The sequence below is a fragment of the Procambarus clarkii genome, chromosome 30 (genome assembly GCF_040958095.1).
Source record: "Procambarus clarkii isolate CNS0578487 chromosome 30, FALCON_Pclarkii_2.0, whole genome shotgun sequence".
Taxonomy (NCBI): Eukaryota; Metazoa; Arthropoda; class Malacostraca; order Decapoda; family Cambaridae; genus Procambarus; species Procambarus clarkii.
Window position 1 is genome coordinate 24,163,514 of NC_091179.1, and position 16,591 is coordinate 24,180,104.

A 16,591-nucleotide genomic window follows, 5' to 3' on the forward strand; every position below is an offset into this window, starting at 1 on the left:
CGTCTCTAAACACCCTTTATGTGCTCTGTTGTTCTCTGGAATTCTTATTGTGTCTGGTTCCCTGAAGATTTAATTTTGCACAAACACACTTTGTAACTTTTCGTTTAATGTTTCACACATTTCCTTTTCATTTTCTGTGAATCTATTTCCCATTTTCAACCTCTGAATATTATCCTTTACCTGCAATTTGTTGTTTATGAATTTATAAAATAGACCTGGTTCCGTTTTACATTTGTCTGCAATCCCTTTTTCAAAATTTCTTTCTGCCTCTCTCCTCACTGCCGTGTAGTTGTTTCTCACATCTTTGTATCGCTGGTAAGTTTGGGGGTTTGGCGTTTTTCTATATTGATTACATTTTGTCTTTTGGTCTCTGGCCTTCTCGCAATTTCTGTTGAACCAATCCTGTTTCCTAGTTCTGCATCTCTGTTTTGGTATAAATTTTTTTTGTGCCTTTATCATATATTTCACAAAACTTGACATACATCTCATTTACTTCCTTTCCTAACAAGAAGTCTGTCCAATTATATACTCAATAAAAAAATTTCTAACCTTGCCATAATGTCCTCTCCTGAAGTCAGGTTTTTCAAGTACTTCAACCTCCTTTTCTTCCAGATTATAATGCATTGCATACTTTATTCCCAAAAAGACATGGTCACTTTTACCCAAGGGTGGAAGGTACTGAATGTCAAATATCTCTTCCGCCTTCCTGGTAAACATCAAATCTAGCATGGCGGGAACGTCCCCTTCCCTCATCCTTGTAGCTTGTTTAACATGTTGATATAAGAATATTTTCAGGATGAGGTCTACAAATCTACAGGTCCAAAAATCCTCTGTTCTAGCTTCATATGCTTCCAGTTTATGGATTTCAAGTTGAAGTCCACAACTATCAACAGTCATGAACTTTATCCGTTCTCGCTATAGTCTCTATCATTATTGTTATAAGACCCTCTCGTTTACTATCTAGTTCCTCCTTTGTCCATATTTTGCTTGGCGGTGGACTATATGCATTTATGATCATTAATTTATCATCCTCATGGCAGATCTCTAGTGCAAATACGTCAACTTGTCAACTAGCAATTTTGTTGGTTTGTCTTTTTGTTCCATTTTACTGGCCTGCCTACCCCTATCACTTCTACAAAGTGACCCCCTCCCCGCTCAGCTCGTTGTCGCCGTCTGGGGGCTTAGTGGGCGGCTGCCGGAGTGTGATGCTCCTTGGGACAGTCCTCTGTCCTTTTCTAGCCTTGTGCTCCTGCTGCCGTCCTCACCAATTCTGCTGGGCATCTTTTCCTTTTCCTTCTGTTTCGTTTTTCTCCCCCCTCTTCTCCTATCTGCTTGCCGTTTCCTGCCGACCTTTTGCTCGTTCTGGTTCTTCCCTTGGACTTCTTCTACTTTGACGCCCGGGTGCTTGAGGAGGCATACTCTTGCACCCGTAGAACTGCAGTACCCGACGTCGAGAGCGAGGGGAACCTTTTATTGTCAATCCCCACTTCGTCACTGAACCCGATCTCGACGGACTGTCGGTTTCTTAAGGTGGCGTTTGTGGGGCGTATACTCACGACGCACCCCTAGGAGGCCCCGACAAGATCGGCGATAGCTTCTTGTTGGGTGTCCTGCCTCTAATTGTGGCTCCATGGTGGGTGTGGGGGCACATTCGTGAGTGAATTCGTAATTTCGTCAAGATGATAACCCCTGTTTCGGCTGCTTCTGGCTTACCTTTTCAGGCTCGTGGGGTGGGCGACCAAGCCCCCGAGTCGGTCCGTATTGGAAGACCGGGCTCTGTAGCCTCCGCTGCATTGGGCCCCGACCTTGCTCCTCCTTTGGCCTCTCTGACTCCTTCCCCTGGCTCCCCTCCCTCCTCTGTGGTTGGGTCGAGCCCCAAGCCCCCAGTGGTGACTACCTCGTCCCCTGGCGCGGCTCCTTCTCTAGTTGTTACTACTGCGCCTTTTAACCCCTCTCTCTCTGGGGGTTCTCACCGCCGTTCTCGTCACGGCCGCCCTCGCTCGATTCCTTCCAGTTCTGCTACCTATCAAGCCTTGTTTGGTCCCGCTTCGTGGGCCAAATATTTTGATCTCCTCCCTCTTGATTCTGCGCCTCCTGACGATTTCTCCCTTCATCGACATCTCGTTGATTCCGTGGATGCCTCCATTACTTTTAACCCCACTCGTCTCGGTACGCGTGTCGTTGCTGCTCCTTCTCAGGATGCTGCTTCCCGCTTGGCTGCCTTATCCTGCCTTGGCGAGACCCCCGTTCGGGTCTCGAAGAACGTCCAGTTGAATGCCAGTGTTGGCACTATTTTGCTCCCGCCCCATGTTGCGACCGGTGTTCGGGACCTACGCGACTGCCACGACGATATTCGACATATCCTCGCTGCCCAGGGCCATTCTATTCTCCAGGTGGACACGTTTACTCGTCCCCCTCGTGGTAGTCGCCGTCAACCTCTCCGGGTTGTGAAGATTACCTTTGATGGTAGGACCCTTCCACCCTCTGTCATTCTTGCTGGTGCCAGGTGCTCTGTCCAGGAGTACATTCCTTCTCCTCGGCTCTGCAACAAGTGCTGGAGGTTTGGGCATGGTGCCCTCCGCTGCTCCGGGACTGTCTCTCTCTGTCCTTTGTGTGGTGGCGAAGGTCACTCTAAGTCGGAGTGCGCTTCTCCCCAGGCTCGTTGCCTCAACTGCGGTGAGGCCCATCCTACCTTCTCCCGTGCGTGTGTCCATTACAAGCTTGAGGCAGCCGTCCTCAACTTGAAGCACCGGGAGCGTTTATCTTTTCCTGAGGCGAGGCGCCAGGTTCGCCGGCTCCCGCCTTATGCTAATATCTCTTATGCTCGCGTGTTGCGCTCTTCCTCTCCTCGTCCTTCCCGCCTTCCTCAGACTCACAACCGTTTCCAGGCCTTGGACCCTGATGCGCCCACTGCCCCCTCCTCTGTCCCTTTGGGTTCTCTCCCGAAGGATCCTCCTCCTGGTCCTCTGTCTGGGGTTCCCCTTCCTTCTACCCGGTCTGTCGTGTCTTCTGTGTCTCCTTCCTCGTCCCCCTCCGATCCTCCTTCCCATCCTCTTCCTCCATCTATCGGCTCTCCCCGCCGCCTGTCGGTGCGGGCGGATGTCCATCGCTCTCCTAACGGCCGTCGTGTGTGCTCTCGTTCGGCTTCTCCTGTTGAGACACTGGAATCCGTTGCCCGGTACGTAGTTGCTGGGACACCGGTCTCTTTAAGTCAGAAGCGTAAGCCTGGCTCCTCTCCTTCCTCTTCCCCGGCGGGTAAGAAGGCTTCGCTTTCTTCCTCAGCTCCTCCTTCTGGCTCTGTTGCTCCTTCCACTCCCGTTTCAGTGCTTGCGCCCCCTGTTCCTGCTATGGAGGTTTCTTTGGCCCCTGCTTCCCTTTCGGTTGCTGCTCTTGCTGGGGTGCGCTCCTCTCTTTCTACTCCCCCTCTTCCTGCTGCTGTCCTTGACTGCTCCTCTCCGTTGTCTCCTCCTCCTCCTCCTCCGGACCCTGCCCGCCCACCTCTGATCTGTTCTCCCGTTTCCTTCCCTCCGTCTTTGCTCAGTTTACCCATGCCCCCTAACCCTGACTTTGCTGACCCTGATCCCGACCCTGATATTCTTTAACGTGCTCTGTTGGTCTTTCGCCTTTGTTTCTTCCTTGTTCTCTGTTTTTGTCCTTTCTCTTCTCGTCGTTGTCCATTCTTCAATGGAACGTTCGAGGTTATTACGCCAATTTCCTCGAACTCCAACTTCTGGTTTCGCGGTTTTCGCCCCTTTGTGTCTGTCTCCAGGAGCCGATGCTTGGTGCTCGTCCTGGTCGTTTTCGTGGCTATTCCTTTCTCTCCCCCCCCCCAGCCATTGCTGGGGCTTCTAATTCTTCTGCTCTCTTGATTCGGGCTGATGTTCCCTTTGTTCCTTTACTTTTTCCTTCGCCTCTCCATTGTTCTGCTGCTCGTGTCTTTGTGGGGAAATGGTACACAGTTTGTTCCATTTATCTCCCCCCGAGTGTCCCGCTCTCTCTTCCTGATTTGAAACACCTCCTAGACTCCTTGCCGGAGCCTGTGCTCCTGCTGGGTGACTTCAATTGTCGTCATTCTCTTTGGGGTGACGTTCTGACGAATACCCGGGGTCGCCTCCTTGAGCCGTTTCTCCTCTCTTCTTCCCTGTCTCTTCTGAATTCTGGTGAGCCCACTCATTTGGACTCTCGAACTCGCACCCTTTCTTGTCTTGATCTTTCTCTCTGCTCTTCTTCTCTTTACTTAGATTTCACATGGCAGGTTCTTGATGACCTCCATGGAAGTGATCATTTCCCCATCCTTGTTTCCTTTTTCTCTTTTCGCCCTTCCCTCTCTTTCCCTAGGTGGCAGTTTGCTAAGGCGGACTGGACCCTGTTTTCCCTCAGTGCTACTCTCTCTGACCTCTCCCTTCTGCCCCTCTCTCGCGCTCTCCTCCTTTTTCATGACACTGTCTTCGACGCTGCCCTCCGCTCTATTCCTCGCTCTTCCTCTCGGGGTCCACGGAAGTGCGTTCCCTGGTGGAATGCGGACTGTGCTCGGGCTGTCCGCTGTAAGCGTGCAGCCTGGAAGAAGCACCGCCGTAGGCAGACGACCGATTCTTTTCTTTTCTTTCGGAAAGCGAGTGCGGTGGCCCGTAGGGCCATCCGTACGGCTAAACGTGAATGTTGGGCATCTTATGTCTCGACAATTACGTCCGAAACCCCTCTGGCCCAGATCTGGAAGCGTATCCGCAAGATAGCGGGTAAGTTCGTTCCCGATGTTTCACCGGTCCTTCACCTCCATGATACTCTTGTGGCGGACCCGTTGCAGGTCGCTTCCGAACTGGGTTCCCACTTTTCTTCTGTTAGCTCTGGTCTTCATCTTCCCCAATCTTTCCTTCTTCGTAAACCTGTCCTTGAGTCTCGTCCTTTAGATTTCTGCACTCATCTTCAGCTTCCCTATAATGATCCCTTCTCTCTCTCTGAACTTCGTTCTGCCCTGGCCCTCTGCGGTTCTACGGCGGCGGGCTCCGATGGTATTCATTATGAGATGCTTCGCCATCTCCCTCCGAGCACGTCTCAGTATTTACTGAGTCTGTATAATCGGATCTGGGAGTCGTCGTCAGTCCCTGAGGACTGGCTCGATGCCGTTGTCCTCCCTGTTCGCAAACCAGGGTCTCTGGGTACTTCCCCTAAGGACTTTCGCCCTATTGCTCTCACAAGTTGTGTCTGCAAACTCTTTGAACGTATGGTTAACGTTCGTCTGATGTGGTTCCTGGAACACCATCACCTCCTCTCCCCTTCTCAATTTGGTTTCCGCAAGTGCCGCAGCACGACAGATGTCCTGGTGAACTTGGAGGTCTATATACGTACTGCTTTTGCTGCGAAGACCTCCGTTGTTGCCGTCCTTTTTGACCTAGAAAAGGCTTACGACACCACTTGGCGTTATCATATCCTATCTCAACTTCATTCTTTTGGCCTTCGTGGTCATCTCCCTCTCTTTCTCCGCAGCTTCCTCTCTCGTCGTTCCTTTCGGGTGCGCCTTGGTACCGCTCTCTCTCCCCCTTTTCAGCAATACGAAGGTGTGCCCCAGGGTAGTGTTCTGAGCACTACTCTTTTTCTGGTTGCCCTCAATGGTCTTCTTTCCTCTCTTCCTTCTGGTGTCTTCTCCGCTCTCTATGTCGATGATCTTACCCTTTGTTGTCAGGGTGATGATTCGCCTCTCCTTCAACGCCGGCTTCAACTTGCGATTGATGCCGTGTCGTCTTGGGCCACAGGTCATGGCTTCAAGTTCTCTACTTCTAAGACTTGTGCCATGACTTTTACGCGGAAACGGGTTGTTCTTCGTCCCTCTTTGTCACTTTATGGTCATCCCCTTGAATACAAAGATTCCGCGAAGCTTTTGGGGTTATTCCTTGACACTCGTTTGTCTTGGTCTCCCCATATCTCTTACCTCCGTGTTGAGTGCTCTAAGTCCCTTACCCTCCTTCGGGTCTTGTCCCATACTTCTTGGGGGGCAGATAGGCGCACTCTCCTTGCTTTACATTCCTCTCTCGTCCTGTCTAAGCTCGATTATGGTTGCCCTGCTTACTCGTCTGCTTCTCCTTCTACTCTTCGCCGTCTTGATGCTTTGCACCATACTGGGTTGCGCCTCAGTTCTGGTGCCTTTCGTTCGACTCCCGTCCTTAGCTTGTATGTTGACACTGGCTTCCTGTCTCTCCAGGACCGCCGTGATCGCTACTGTCTTCGCTATCTTGCGCGGTCCTTGCAACATCCTTCCTCTCGTCTCTGTCGTGCTTTAACTTTTACCCCTCCTGCGGTTCCTGTTCCTCTTCACCACCTCCCTCTTTCTGTCCGGTTATCTCGCCTGCAGGATTCTCTTTCCGTTCGTATTTCTGATGTTTCTCCTCGTGTTGTTCCTTCTTTGCCCCCGTGGAGGGTCCCTCTTCCGCGGTTTTGTACATCCTTGACTCGTATCACTAAAGCTTTTACCCCTCCTACAGTTCTAAAACGCCTTTTCCTCGAGCACTTTTCTTCTCACTCCCGCTCCGTTTCTGTCTTCACCGATGGGTCTAAGTCAGCGGACGGTGTTGGCTACTCTGTTGTTTTTCCTGATCGCACTTATATGTGTCGCTTGCCTCCGGAGACTAGCATCTTTACAGCGGAACTTTATGCTATTCTCTATGCTCTTCGTCTCCTGCTTTCTCGTTGTCAGTCTTCCTTTGTGGTTGTTGTTGACTCTCGTAGTGCCCTCATGGCTCTCGGGTGCTTTAATCCAGTTCATCCGGTAGTTGTCGAGATCCAGCATTGGCTGTTTCTCGTTCACAGTAAATTTAAGTCGGTTGAGTTTTGTTGGGTTCTCAGCCATATTGGCGTGTCTTTAAATGAGCGTGCGGATGCTGCCGCTAAGGAAGCTGTCCGCTCTTGTCCCATCTCTCGTAAAGGCATTCCGTATTCCGACTTTTACCCGGTTATCCATTCCTCAGTCCTTACCCGTTGGCAGGCTTCTTGGTTGTCTGTTACTGGTAACAAGCTACGTACTCTTAAATGTTGTGTTTCCTCGTGGCCGTCCTCCTTCCACCGTAACCGGCGGTGGGAAACAGCTCTAGCGAGGTTGCGTATTGGCCATACTCGCTTAACCCATGGTCACTTGATGGAGCGCCGCCCTGCTCCTTATTGTCCTAGTTGCATTGTCCCTCTTACGGTCGTGCATGTCCTTCTTGAATGTCCTGACTTCCAGGACGAGCGTGTGTCTTGCTTTCCGACCGCCCCTCGCGGTCACCTGTCCCTCGATAGAATTCTTGGTGACTCGGATACTTTTGATATCGTTCGCCTTATGCGTTTTTGTTCTCGTATTGGCATCCTTGGTGATATTTAGCGCCCTCTGATTATTTTGCGTATTTGATGGTGCTACATAGCCTTCCCGGTTTGGTGCCTTCTTTTGATAATTACTTACTTACTTCTACAAAGTGATAGGGGTAGTCTTGTGTCTTGTGCCTGGATCTGAATGGAGTTAGAGCTAGCTATAAGGATCTGTGCCGAATCCTTATGCCTATCTCTAATTTGACTATGTGCTTAGCTCCGACTGGACTGTATGCTTGGCTCCGACTGGACTGTATGCTTGGCTCCGACTGGACTGTGTGCTTAGCCCTTTGTGTCGGGCTCTGGCCGGACCCCGTGTCCAGCCGGGCCCGGGCCGGACCCCGTGTCCAGCCGGGCCCTGGCCGGACCCCGTGTCCAGCCGGGCCCGGGCCGGACCCCGTGTCCAGCCGGGCCCGGGCCAGACCCCGTGTCCAGCCGGGCCCGGGCCATGTGCCTGGCTGTTCTTGAAGCATGTCCTCGAATATTTCCAGACTGCATGCTCAAGTGATTACGAGCCATGTCCTGGATCTTCTCAGACCATGCTTCTGGCTCTTCATGGGTCATGCATCTGGCTCTCTCTGAACCTTGCACCTCTCTGTTCCAGGGTTGTGCACCCAGTTCTGGCTGGGTGGTGTCCCAGCTCTTTCTCTGGTCTAGTCTTATTTTTTGTCTGCAGACACTGGTGCTGCGTGTTTGTGCTTCAGGCCAGGGTGTTCAGACATTTCTAGGCTGTCCTAAGTTGTTTCTGGGTTGGATGCTGAGGACTGCCTGGGCATGGTGCATGTTGGCTCTTGGGCAGTGTTTGTGGCATTTGCTGGTTAGTTTACCTTGTCTTTCTGGTTTTATTGTCTGTATTACCTGGGCTGTTAACCCAATGGCACAGTATTTCTTTGATGTGCTTGGGTCCGATGGCCAGCTCCTGGGGTTTTCGGCTCCGAGTTTCAGGGTGCCTGCAACTGTCCATTGGTTGTTGGCTCCTTTTGGGTCCTTTTGATTTTGTCCAGATGTTGATCTGTCTGTGCTTCTTTGATGTATATTTTCTGCCTGCTTGGTTGCTGTTTAGGCTCGAGGCTTTGCTTCTCCAAGCATTGATTTATATTGTTGCAGTTGTTTTCTGATGTTTTTTATTATTGGTTTTGGTGATTTCTGATCTCCAAGCTTCCCTTGTGTCTTGGAGAAAGCCAAATTCTGGTCTAGAGTCTTGGTAGGGAAGTGAGAGTTTCAGAGGCCTAGTGCATCTCCCTGAGACTGCCTGGATCACCAACCAAGCATCACTTGGGCAGCTACTGAGAGCCCCACCAGGAAAAGGCAAAAAATTACTAAAATTGATTATTTTACTGAGCCTATTGAAATGAAGACACATATTATATAATGTGTTAACCTTAGAAATATGTACTGTACAGTATATTCATTAACTTGCAAGAATTTTTTTATATAAAAGTACAATAAAAATGTATAGCTACTTACTAATCTTTTATTTCTTTTTTTAAGCAATGATAATAAAGGCATACTATTATTTCTCAACAGAATGGGTATGGTGGACACATTACGTCTTATCTACAAGGAGAATGGAATTAGCCGAGGTTTATATCGAGGAATGAGCATCAACTATATGAGAGCGATTCCAATGGTAGCAGTGTCCTTTTCAACATATGAAATTACTAAGCAAATGTTAGGTCTTGATACAGGACTTAGTATCAAGACGGGATAGCTTGGATTATATGCCAATAGCTACATCAAATTTAGCTTTTTGTCTGTGAGGGCATATTTGTACAGGTAATATGAAATTTTAAATTTTGTTTAGAAGGTAACTTATTTCAGTACAGTACTCTATGTTCATATCTATTAAAATGAATTAATTTGCTAAAATATATATAAAATTCCATATGGCTATACCTTTCATAAGAAAATTCATGCCAAATGAAGAGTTATTTATAAGCTGAAGAAATGTACAAAAAAATTGTCTATTACTTTATGAATAAGACCCATTTGAACACTAGGTAGAAAAGTTTTGCAGTGATATTATCTTGATAAGTATGAACAACCAAGTTAAATTCCATTACTTATGCCCTGTATCACACATTGAAATATCAGCTAATGTTACCTTAGCACGAAAGCATAATATTTACGGTAAATTTGGGTTTGGAAATTCAAATCCATTCCATTTTCTCTAACCCTTTTATTTTTCATATAATAGTTGCATTGATTACTAATAAAGGTAAGCATAACAAGTACTGCTGTTAGACAACCATTGACATGTACATTTAACTTTTGCTCATAGTTCACTATCATCAAAAATGGATCTAGTAAGTTCAGGCCTCATACAGAAGTGCATTATAGCATGCGATAAAAGCGTCGGTTGAATGGTTACACGAGAGTGAGCTCTTCATACATTGTCATCAGATACAGTGGCAAAAAAATAAGTAATGATCAAGATGCATTATTTGTGATGGGTTTTGTACAAGTGGTAAAGTATGTGTATTGATGAATGTACATCTTAATGGTGTGACAGTGTTATAATGACATAATGTACTGTAAAAACATGTTGTACTTACCAAGGACTTAAGGAAATTTTGTTAGGGATCTAGTGGTGTAAAGATACTGTACTGTATGGCATAATATATATTTTGATGATATTTTACTATCTTTAATTGTTGAATGTAAATTATAGTATAACAGAGAATTATTGCAGAACTGTTATAAAATAAGCAAGCCCATATTTGAACGCTGCTTTCCTGATGGGCTTAATGTTCAGAAAACAATTCTAAACCAGTGCACATGTTCCGTCTGATGTGCAGTACAGTAAATCAGCATGTGTCCAGTGAGGATGACCTAGTGTGTTTTAAGCTTCAAGCAATAAAATGCTCCATTCATGCACCTTGAAGTGATAGAAAGCATTATTGTATAGCAATGATTTATTTCATAAAAATTTCACACTTCAATTATTATATTTATTTATTTTCTGATAGGCACTTATTGTTTTGAATTGTCATGTATAGTATTTGATTTCATATCATTAAATTCAGTGAATCTCTATATTCATCAGATTCTATATCCATCACATTTTACAACAAAAATGCTTCTATGTTCATCAGTATTTTCCATATTCATGACCCACCGGATCATCACGCAGTCAACTAGTCCACCCAGTCATCCTTGTGGCTAGAATATGTCAGAGAGACTTTGAAGGTTTTGACTCGGAGCCTGTTGTTGAGGAAATGGTGTGTGGGCTGGTTCATGGGACTAGAGGTTGATAGTGAGGATGTAGAGGATGGTGGAGGACCATGGAAGGGAGCACACCACATTAAAACTGTTGGATCTTTATAAAGAACAGGAAGCTGAAACAGTGGAGGAAACTTTATCAAAGGAGGAAGGGTCCAATTGGGCCCAAACACAGAATATGGTAGAAAAGTGGCGCCCGAACATTGCCACAGTTAATCAAAACAAGTGCATTCAATGGCGATGTAAGTGGCTACTTCAGTGAAGTTTTAAAAAATAGAGATGGACAACATTGTATAAGGTCTTTGCTAAGCAGAGTGCTGGTGAATTGTCAGCAAGGGGAATAGAATGACAGTCACCAGAACTGGAGTTACCTGATGTTTTAATGGAAGGTGAACCCCCTTCTAAGCAATAATTCCTTTCCTCCTCTTTGGCTTCTACCATTTTCTCTCCTCAGTACAGTAAACATAAAAGTCCTGGCTAAATTTTTATATATTTATGTATTATTTTTTGGGACTGGAAACAGATTTAAATTTCAGTTACATACTTCTTATGGGAAATATGTTTACAATATTCATCAGGCCGTCAAACAGATTAATGATGAATACAGAGGTTCCACTGTCTTTACTACTAGCTGATTAATGAAGGCTTTCATGATTTAGTGATATTTATTATAATAGTATGATGTATCTTCGCAGTATAGGAGAGTAATTGTTCATAGTTCTTCACTTAATTTAAATTTGCAAGACAGCCTAGTTGAAATGGTAGTGAATAATTGAAGTTTTATATTAAAATCCTGCAATACATGTGTAACTACACGTTACAGGTCGGCAGAATTAACTGCAATGTGAAAATTATATTTTTAAAATTAAAGGATGTTAAAAGCTTTGCTAATTTGCAAAAATATATTTTAGAATACTGTAACTATACAATAGCATAATACACTATTGTCAATGAAAATAAAACATTATTTAAACATTTTAGATATAAGTGAATATTTATGTACTCACCTGAAAGTGCTTGCAGAGTCACACTTAACTTCTGAGCTCTGCCTTACCTGATGTCTGTTGTTCAATACAATGACTCCCAACCCTCCTTAGTCCAACCACTTGGGCTGGACGGTAGGGCAATGGTCTCGCTTCATGCCGGTCGGCGCTCAATCCCCAACTGTGCAAGTAGTTGGGCACCATTCCTTTCCCCGGTCCCATCCCAAATCCTGAACTCTTTCAACTGCTATTATAGTTGTAGTAATGATTTGACACTTTCTCCTGATAGTTAACTTGGTTCCCAATCCTCCTGCTTTTTTATCATATCTATTTTCAAAATTATTTATTGTACTGTGTTATCTTATAGTATCTCATTTGGTGATAAATTCCATTTGCCCACTATCTTTATTACAAATTTCTTTTTAATATCACTATGGCTCATCTATGCCCCAAGTTTCCATCCAAATCCCCTTGTTCTACCTGCCTTTCATTTGCAGTGAGGTTCAGCTTCCTTAGCCCTTTCTCTTGCTTTAATCTTGCAATACAGTTCTGACATGAGCTTCATTGCATACCACTGAACTTTTTCAAGTTTGGACTTGTGCTTCATTGGGTGAAGGATTCCACACTGAGGTGGCATTCTCCAGAATGGGCTTTGCATATGTTGTGTACAATGATTTGAAGGACTTTCTGGTTCTCAAAATGTTGTTCTTATGTCTGCTGTTTTGCATGTTCTCATGATGTGCTATTTATGCGAGTCTCTGGTGTTAGACTAGAGGGTTACATCAACTTCCTGATGTAGTGCTTCATGTCTATCCCCCCTTCTTGAATATTGAAACTATATTTGCCTTACTCCAGATTCCTTGTAGCTCTCCTGTCTCTAATGTAATGTCTTGTTTAACACAGTTAACATTAGTGTAATTAATGGGTAAAACAAGAGCCCTGTAGCTTCAGTAACCATGGTGATATCTGGTCTAATCCTACTGCTTTTACAGCATCCAGTTCCTCCATGCCTTTTCACTTCTACATAAACTTCAATTCTGTCTAGTGTTTTTGGCTGCCTGTTGTTGCCCCTTGTTGAACTCCAATTTGGTCATGATTTGTAGACCTCCTGGAACCTCTTGTTGAGTTTTTCACACACTATTTTGTCATTCTTCAAATGTGTTCCTCTTTGTTCTCCCACTCTGATCACATGGTCTCTCGTACCAGTTTTTCTTCCATACAGTGGAATTTCGATTCAACAAACCTCGATTTGGCAAATACCTGGTTGGAATGCACACTTTCCAGGCCAAATTTACTTGATTCCACGAACTCGTCTTCTCTGAAGTGGAGGATTTGCGGATTTGCTTAGGATGTTGACAAAGTTCACAGACGTGGGAAAGTTGCCCATCACATCATATGTTAAAATTAAAGACTCCCTGAGTGAAATCAACCCATAAAGCATGGGCCACAGTTCCTTTGAAAAATTAGATGTCAGGTCTAGAGCATGGGAAATATGCTAGATATGGTTAAATCTCTTTACAGATAAGTTATCTTGGTAGCTGTCCTTCATGTGACACATTGAAGTTAAAATTTTGCTAAGTGAAATCATCCCAGAGAGCATGGGAAACATTAAGGTATGAGTGGTAATTCTGTTAATATGGCTCCAATCATGTTTTTAATGATTTTTGTAGATGGTGGCAACAATAGCCAAGAGAGTTAGGGCCTTGAGAAAGCCATTCAACACATTTAAACCTGAATTCAATGATTTGTTTTCATTTTGAGATGTCCTGGTTTTCATTCACAAATATGAGCCTGTTTTCCTCTGAAAATATGGTTTTGAGGCAAGGTGTGGGAAATATGGTGTGGGAAATGTGCTAGATTTTAAATTTCTTTATAGATAAGTTCTCTTAGTACCTGTCCTTCATATAACAGGTTTAAGTTAAACTTTTGCTCAGTGAAATCGGCCCACATAGTGTGGGAAACATTAGGCTATGAATGATAAAACTGTTAATGTGGTTCCCGTTACGTTTTTAATTTTCATAGATGGACGCAACATTAGAAGAAAGAATTGGGGTAACGGGGTGCATTGAGCACATTTAAAACCAAATTCTATGGCTCATTTTCATTTTTGATCTTGGTTTTCGTTCACAAATATGGCTTCCTGGAGACATCTATGGTTGTAATGAATCCCTCACTGCAACAAATTGGGGTTGGTCCCATATAGTTCATTGAATCAAGGGTGCACTGTATATGCCTGTGTAACAGGTTGGCTTTTTGCTTTTGCTGCAATGTCATATTCAAACTGTTGCTCTACTGCCTTCCTGATTCTGGTGTACTAATTTCTGACCCCTCTTTAATAACTGCCCGTTTGCCTCTGTACCTATGTCCCTATACTTTTCTCCATGCCTTTTATGTATTCTCCTTTTCCTCATTACACTGTTAAACCATGAGTTTGCTGTTCTCCCTTCATCCACTTCCCTCCTGAGAGGTATGAACTGTTCCATCGCTTCTTTGCCGACTTGCTTTGCATTTCATTATTTCAGTCTTTTCACTGAACCTCCTGCAGATAATCCATAACCCTCCTGTAGTGCCTCATCTTTATTCTCATGATCATTGTCCTGTTTCCACCTCTTTTCAATTCTAAGATGGAAGCAAACACGATATTGCAGTAGTCACAGCTCGTAGTGGTTGCTCATTTTTTTAATTTTTTACAAATTCATTTTTGGTAAACACCAGGTCTAGGGAAGTTGGTGGATCACATCCTCTGTCTTCTGTCAGCTTCTTGATATGCTGCCACAGAAAGTGTTTGTGTGAAGTATTAACTGTACCTATTTGTGGATATAAGCTATTGTGTATGTGGACATGTATATAACCTCTTTTAAACCAAAATAATGATATTTTATATACTTGCATATCTTCTTTTATTTATGCAGAGGATTCTAATGTTTTTGTTATTTGGAAATATTTAACGCTTTTGCCCACGCATGACGAAGTATGGAGTCAAAATTTTAGTACTTTAATACCCACTAATGACTAAGTATGGCGTCAAAAATTTGGCCTGCTTTCGGCTTGGCTGCGGGAGGGGCACGCTGCGGTTTTGGACATTATGTGCATATACTCCTGTAGGGAATTTTATTGCGAATACATTGATACCAAAATGAAAGACCTAGGACGAGAATTGAGGTAACAAAGTTGAAATGAGTAAACACATTTTATTGCTCTTGATGAATGCTCATGGGGGGTAACGTGCTGTCACTTTCTTTGTTTGCTGTGGGTGGTATGCCGTGCTTTTGGACTTGATATATGCATATACACTTGTGGGGAATTCTATTGTGAACACAATGATACAAAAATGAAAAACCTAGGACGAGAATTGAGGTGGCCAAAGTGAAAAAAGACTACGCATTTCATTGCTTTTTAGCACTCCCGAGTAACATGCTCTCACTTTGTTTTGTGTGGGTGGTACGCCGGGATTTCAGACTTCATATGCACTTAATGGTGTAGAGAATTCTATTGCGAACACATTGATATTCAATTGGAACACCTAGGACGAGAATAGAGATGTCAAAGTTGAAAAGAGTACACACTTTTCAGTATTACCGCGCGCTCTAATGGAAGGCCCGGCGCTCCCCCCTGCTCTCTTCAGGTAACCACGGCCTGCTTTCATCACGTCAGTGGGTGGAGCGCGGTGCGATTTTTTACATTATATGCATATACTCATGTTGGGAATTCTGTTGTGAACACATTCATACCAAAATGAAAGACCTAGGACGAAAATTGAGGTGACCAAAGTGAAAAGAGTGTACACATTTCATTGCTCTTTAGCACTCCTGGGCAACACGCTCTCACTTTCTCTGTTTGCAGCGGGTGGTAAGCCGGGCTTTTGGAGTTTATATGCTTTTAGTCCTGTAGAGCATTCTGTTGCAAACAGATACAAAATCGAAAAACCTAGGACGAGAAATAAGGTGACAAAGTTGAAAAAAGAATACACTTTTCAACATTACTGAATTACTGAAATTATTACTGCGGAACGCCCAAAACCACTAGGCAAGGTGAAGTGCTTGCTCGCCCAAAGCGCGAAAGTGTTTTTGACAAAATATTTCACGCTGTCAATACAATCATTTAAAATTTGAAATTACTGGGAAGATGTCTCTATCATTCAGTTAAATGCAATACTAGTATTGATCTTTCTGAGTAAGGCCTCTTTAGTCACTTCCCAAGCCCAGGCACAACATTCCTGTTGGGCTCAGGTCAACCTGAGGCCCCATGTAACAAGGAACTTGTTAAATGATGTTATCACCTAGCTGGGGAGGAGAGAGAATATTCACTGTATCACCAAAAGGAGTGACCACTGTAACACCAAAGACCAGAATTAAAAACTCGACACCCCATCCATGAAATAACTGGAAATGGAAAGCATGCCAGTTAATTCTCTGCTGTTTACTAATTATAATTGCCACTAGAAGGCACCCGCACCAGTTCAGAGGTTATTGTGACTCATCGTCTGCACATTTTCCATGCGCCTGGCTTAATTGCTCGTCATGTGGCTGGTTCAGTCATGGTTTCAGCCAGAAACCATGACTGAATTCTGGCTCTTTTGTTTAGTTGTCCTAATTCTCTTCACCTCCTAAATCTCCTTTTTTTTCCTCCCCCAGTTGATCAAAGGCTCAACCTATCTGGATGGTTTGAGGTTCTAAACCAATAAAAATTCCATGTAGTACATCCTCAGGTACTGCATGGAGTTTTTAGAACTTATAATAAATAAATATATTAATATATTATATATATATATTATTATATATATATATATATATATATATATATATATATATTATTATATATATATATATATATATATATTATTATATATTATTATATTATATTTGTAGGTTGTGACCTTTTCTAACCAGAACCACTACTAGAACTCTTTAAAAGCTTTTTTGCATAATTTGTAGGTTGTGTGCTATTACCTCCTGTTCCACATTCCATAATGTGGCATTTCACATTAAATTCCATTTGCAGTGTTACTTCATACTTATTTTGTCCAGGTCTTCTTGTAAGGCATGACAATC

At 44.2% G+C, this 16,591-nt stretch overlaps 1 protein-coding gene across 4 annotated transcripts in view; it reads left to right on the plus strand.

The window, feature by feature from the left end:
• Positions 1-10,371, plus strand: part of LOC123765551 (solute carrier family 25 member 16) — an 84,769-nt gene extending 74,398 nt beyond the window's left edge. For all 4 annotated transcript variants that reach the window (XM_045754229.2, XM_045754227.2, XM_069334040.1 and 1 more), the window contains one exon: positions 8,863-10,371. Coding sequence is in view for 3 of the 4 variants with exons in the window: in XM_045754227.2 (XP_045610183.1) it covers positions 8,863-9,046 (184 nt within the window). In the remaining variant the exon portion in view is untranslated. The remainder of the gene's footprint in view (positions 1-8,862) is intronic.
• The last annotated feature ends 6,220 nt before the right edge of the window (positions 10,372-16,591 follow it).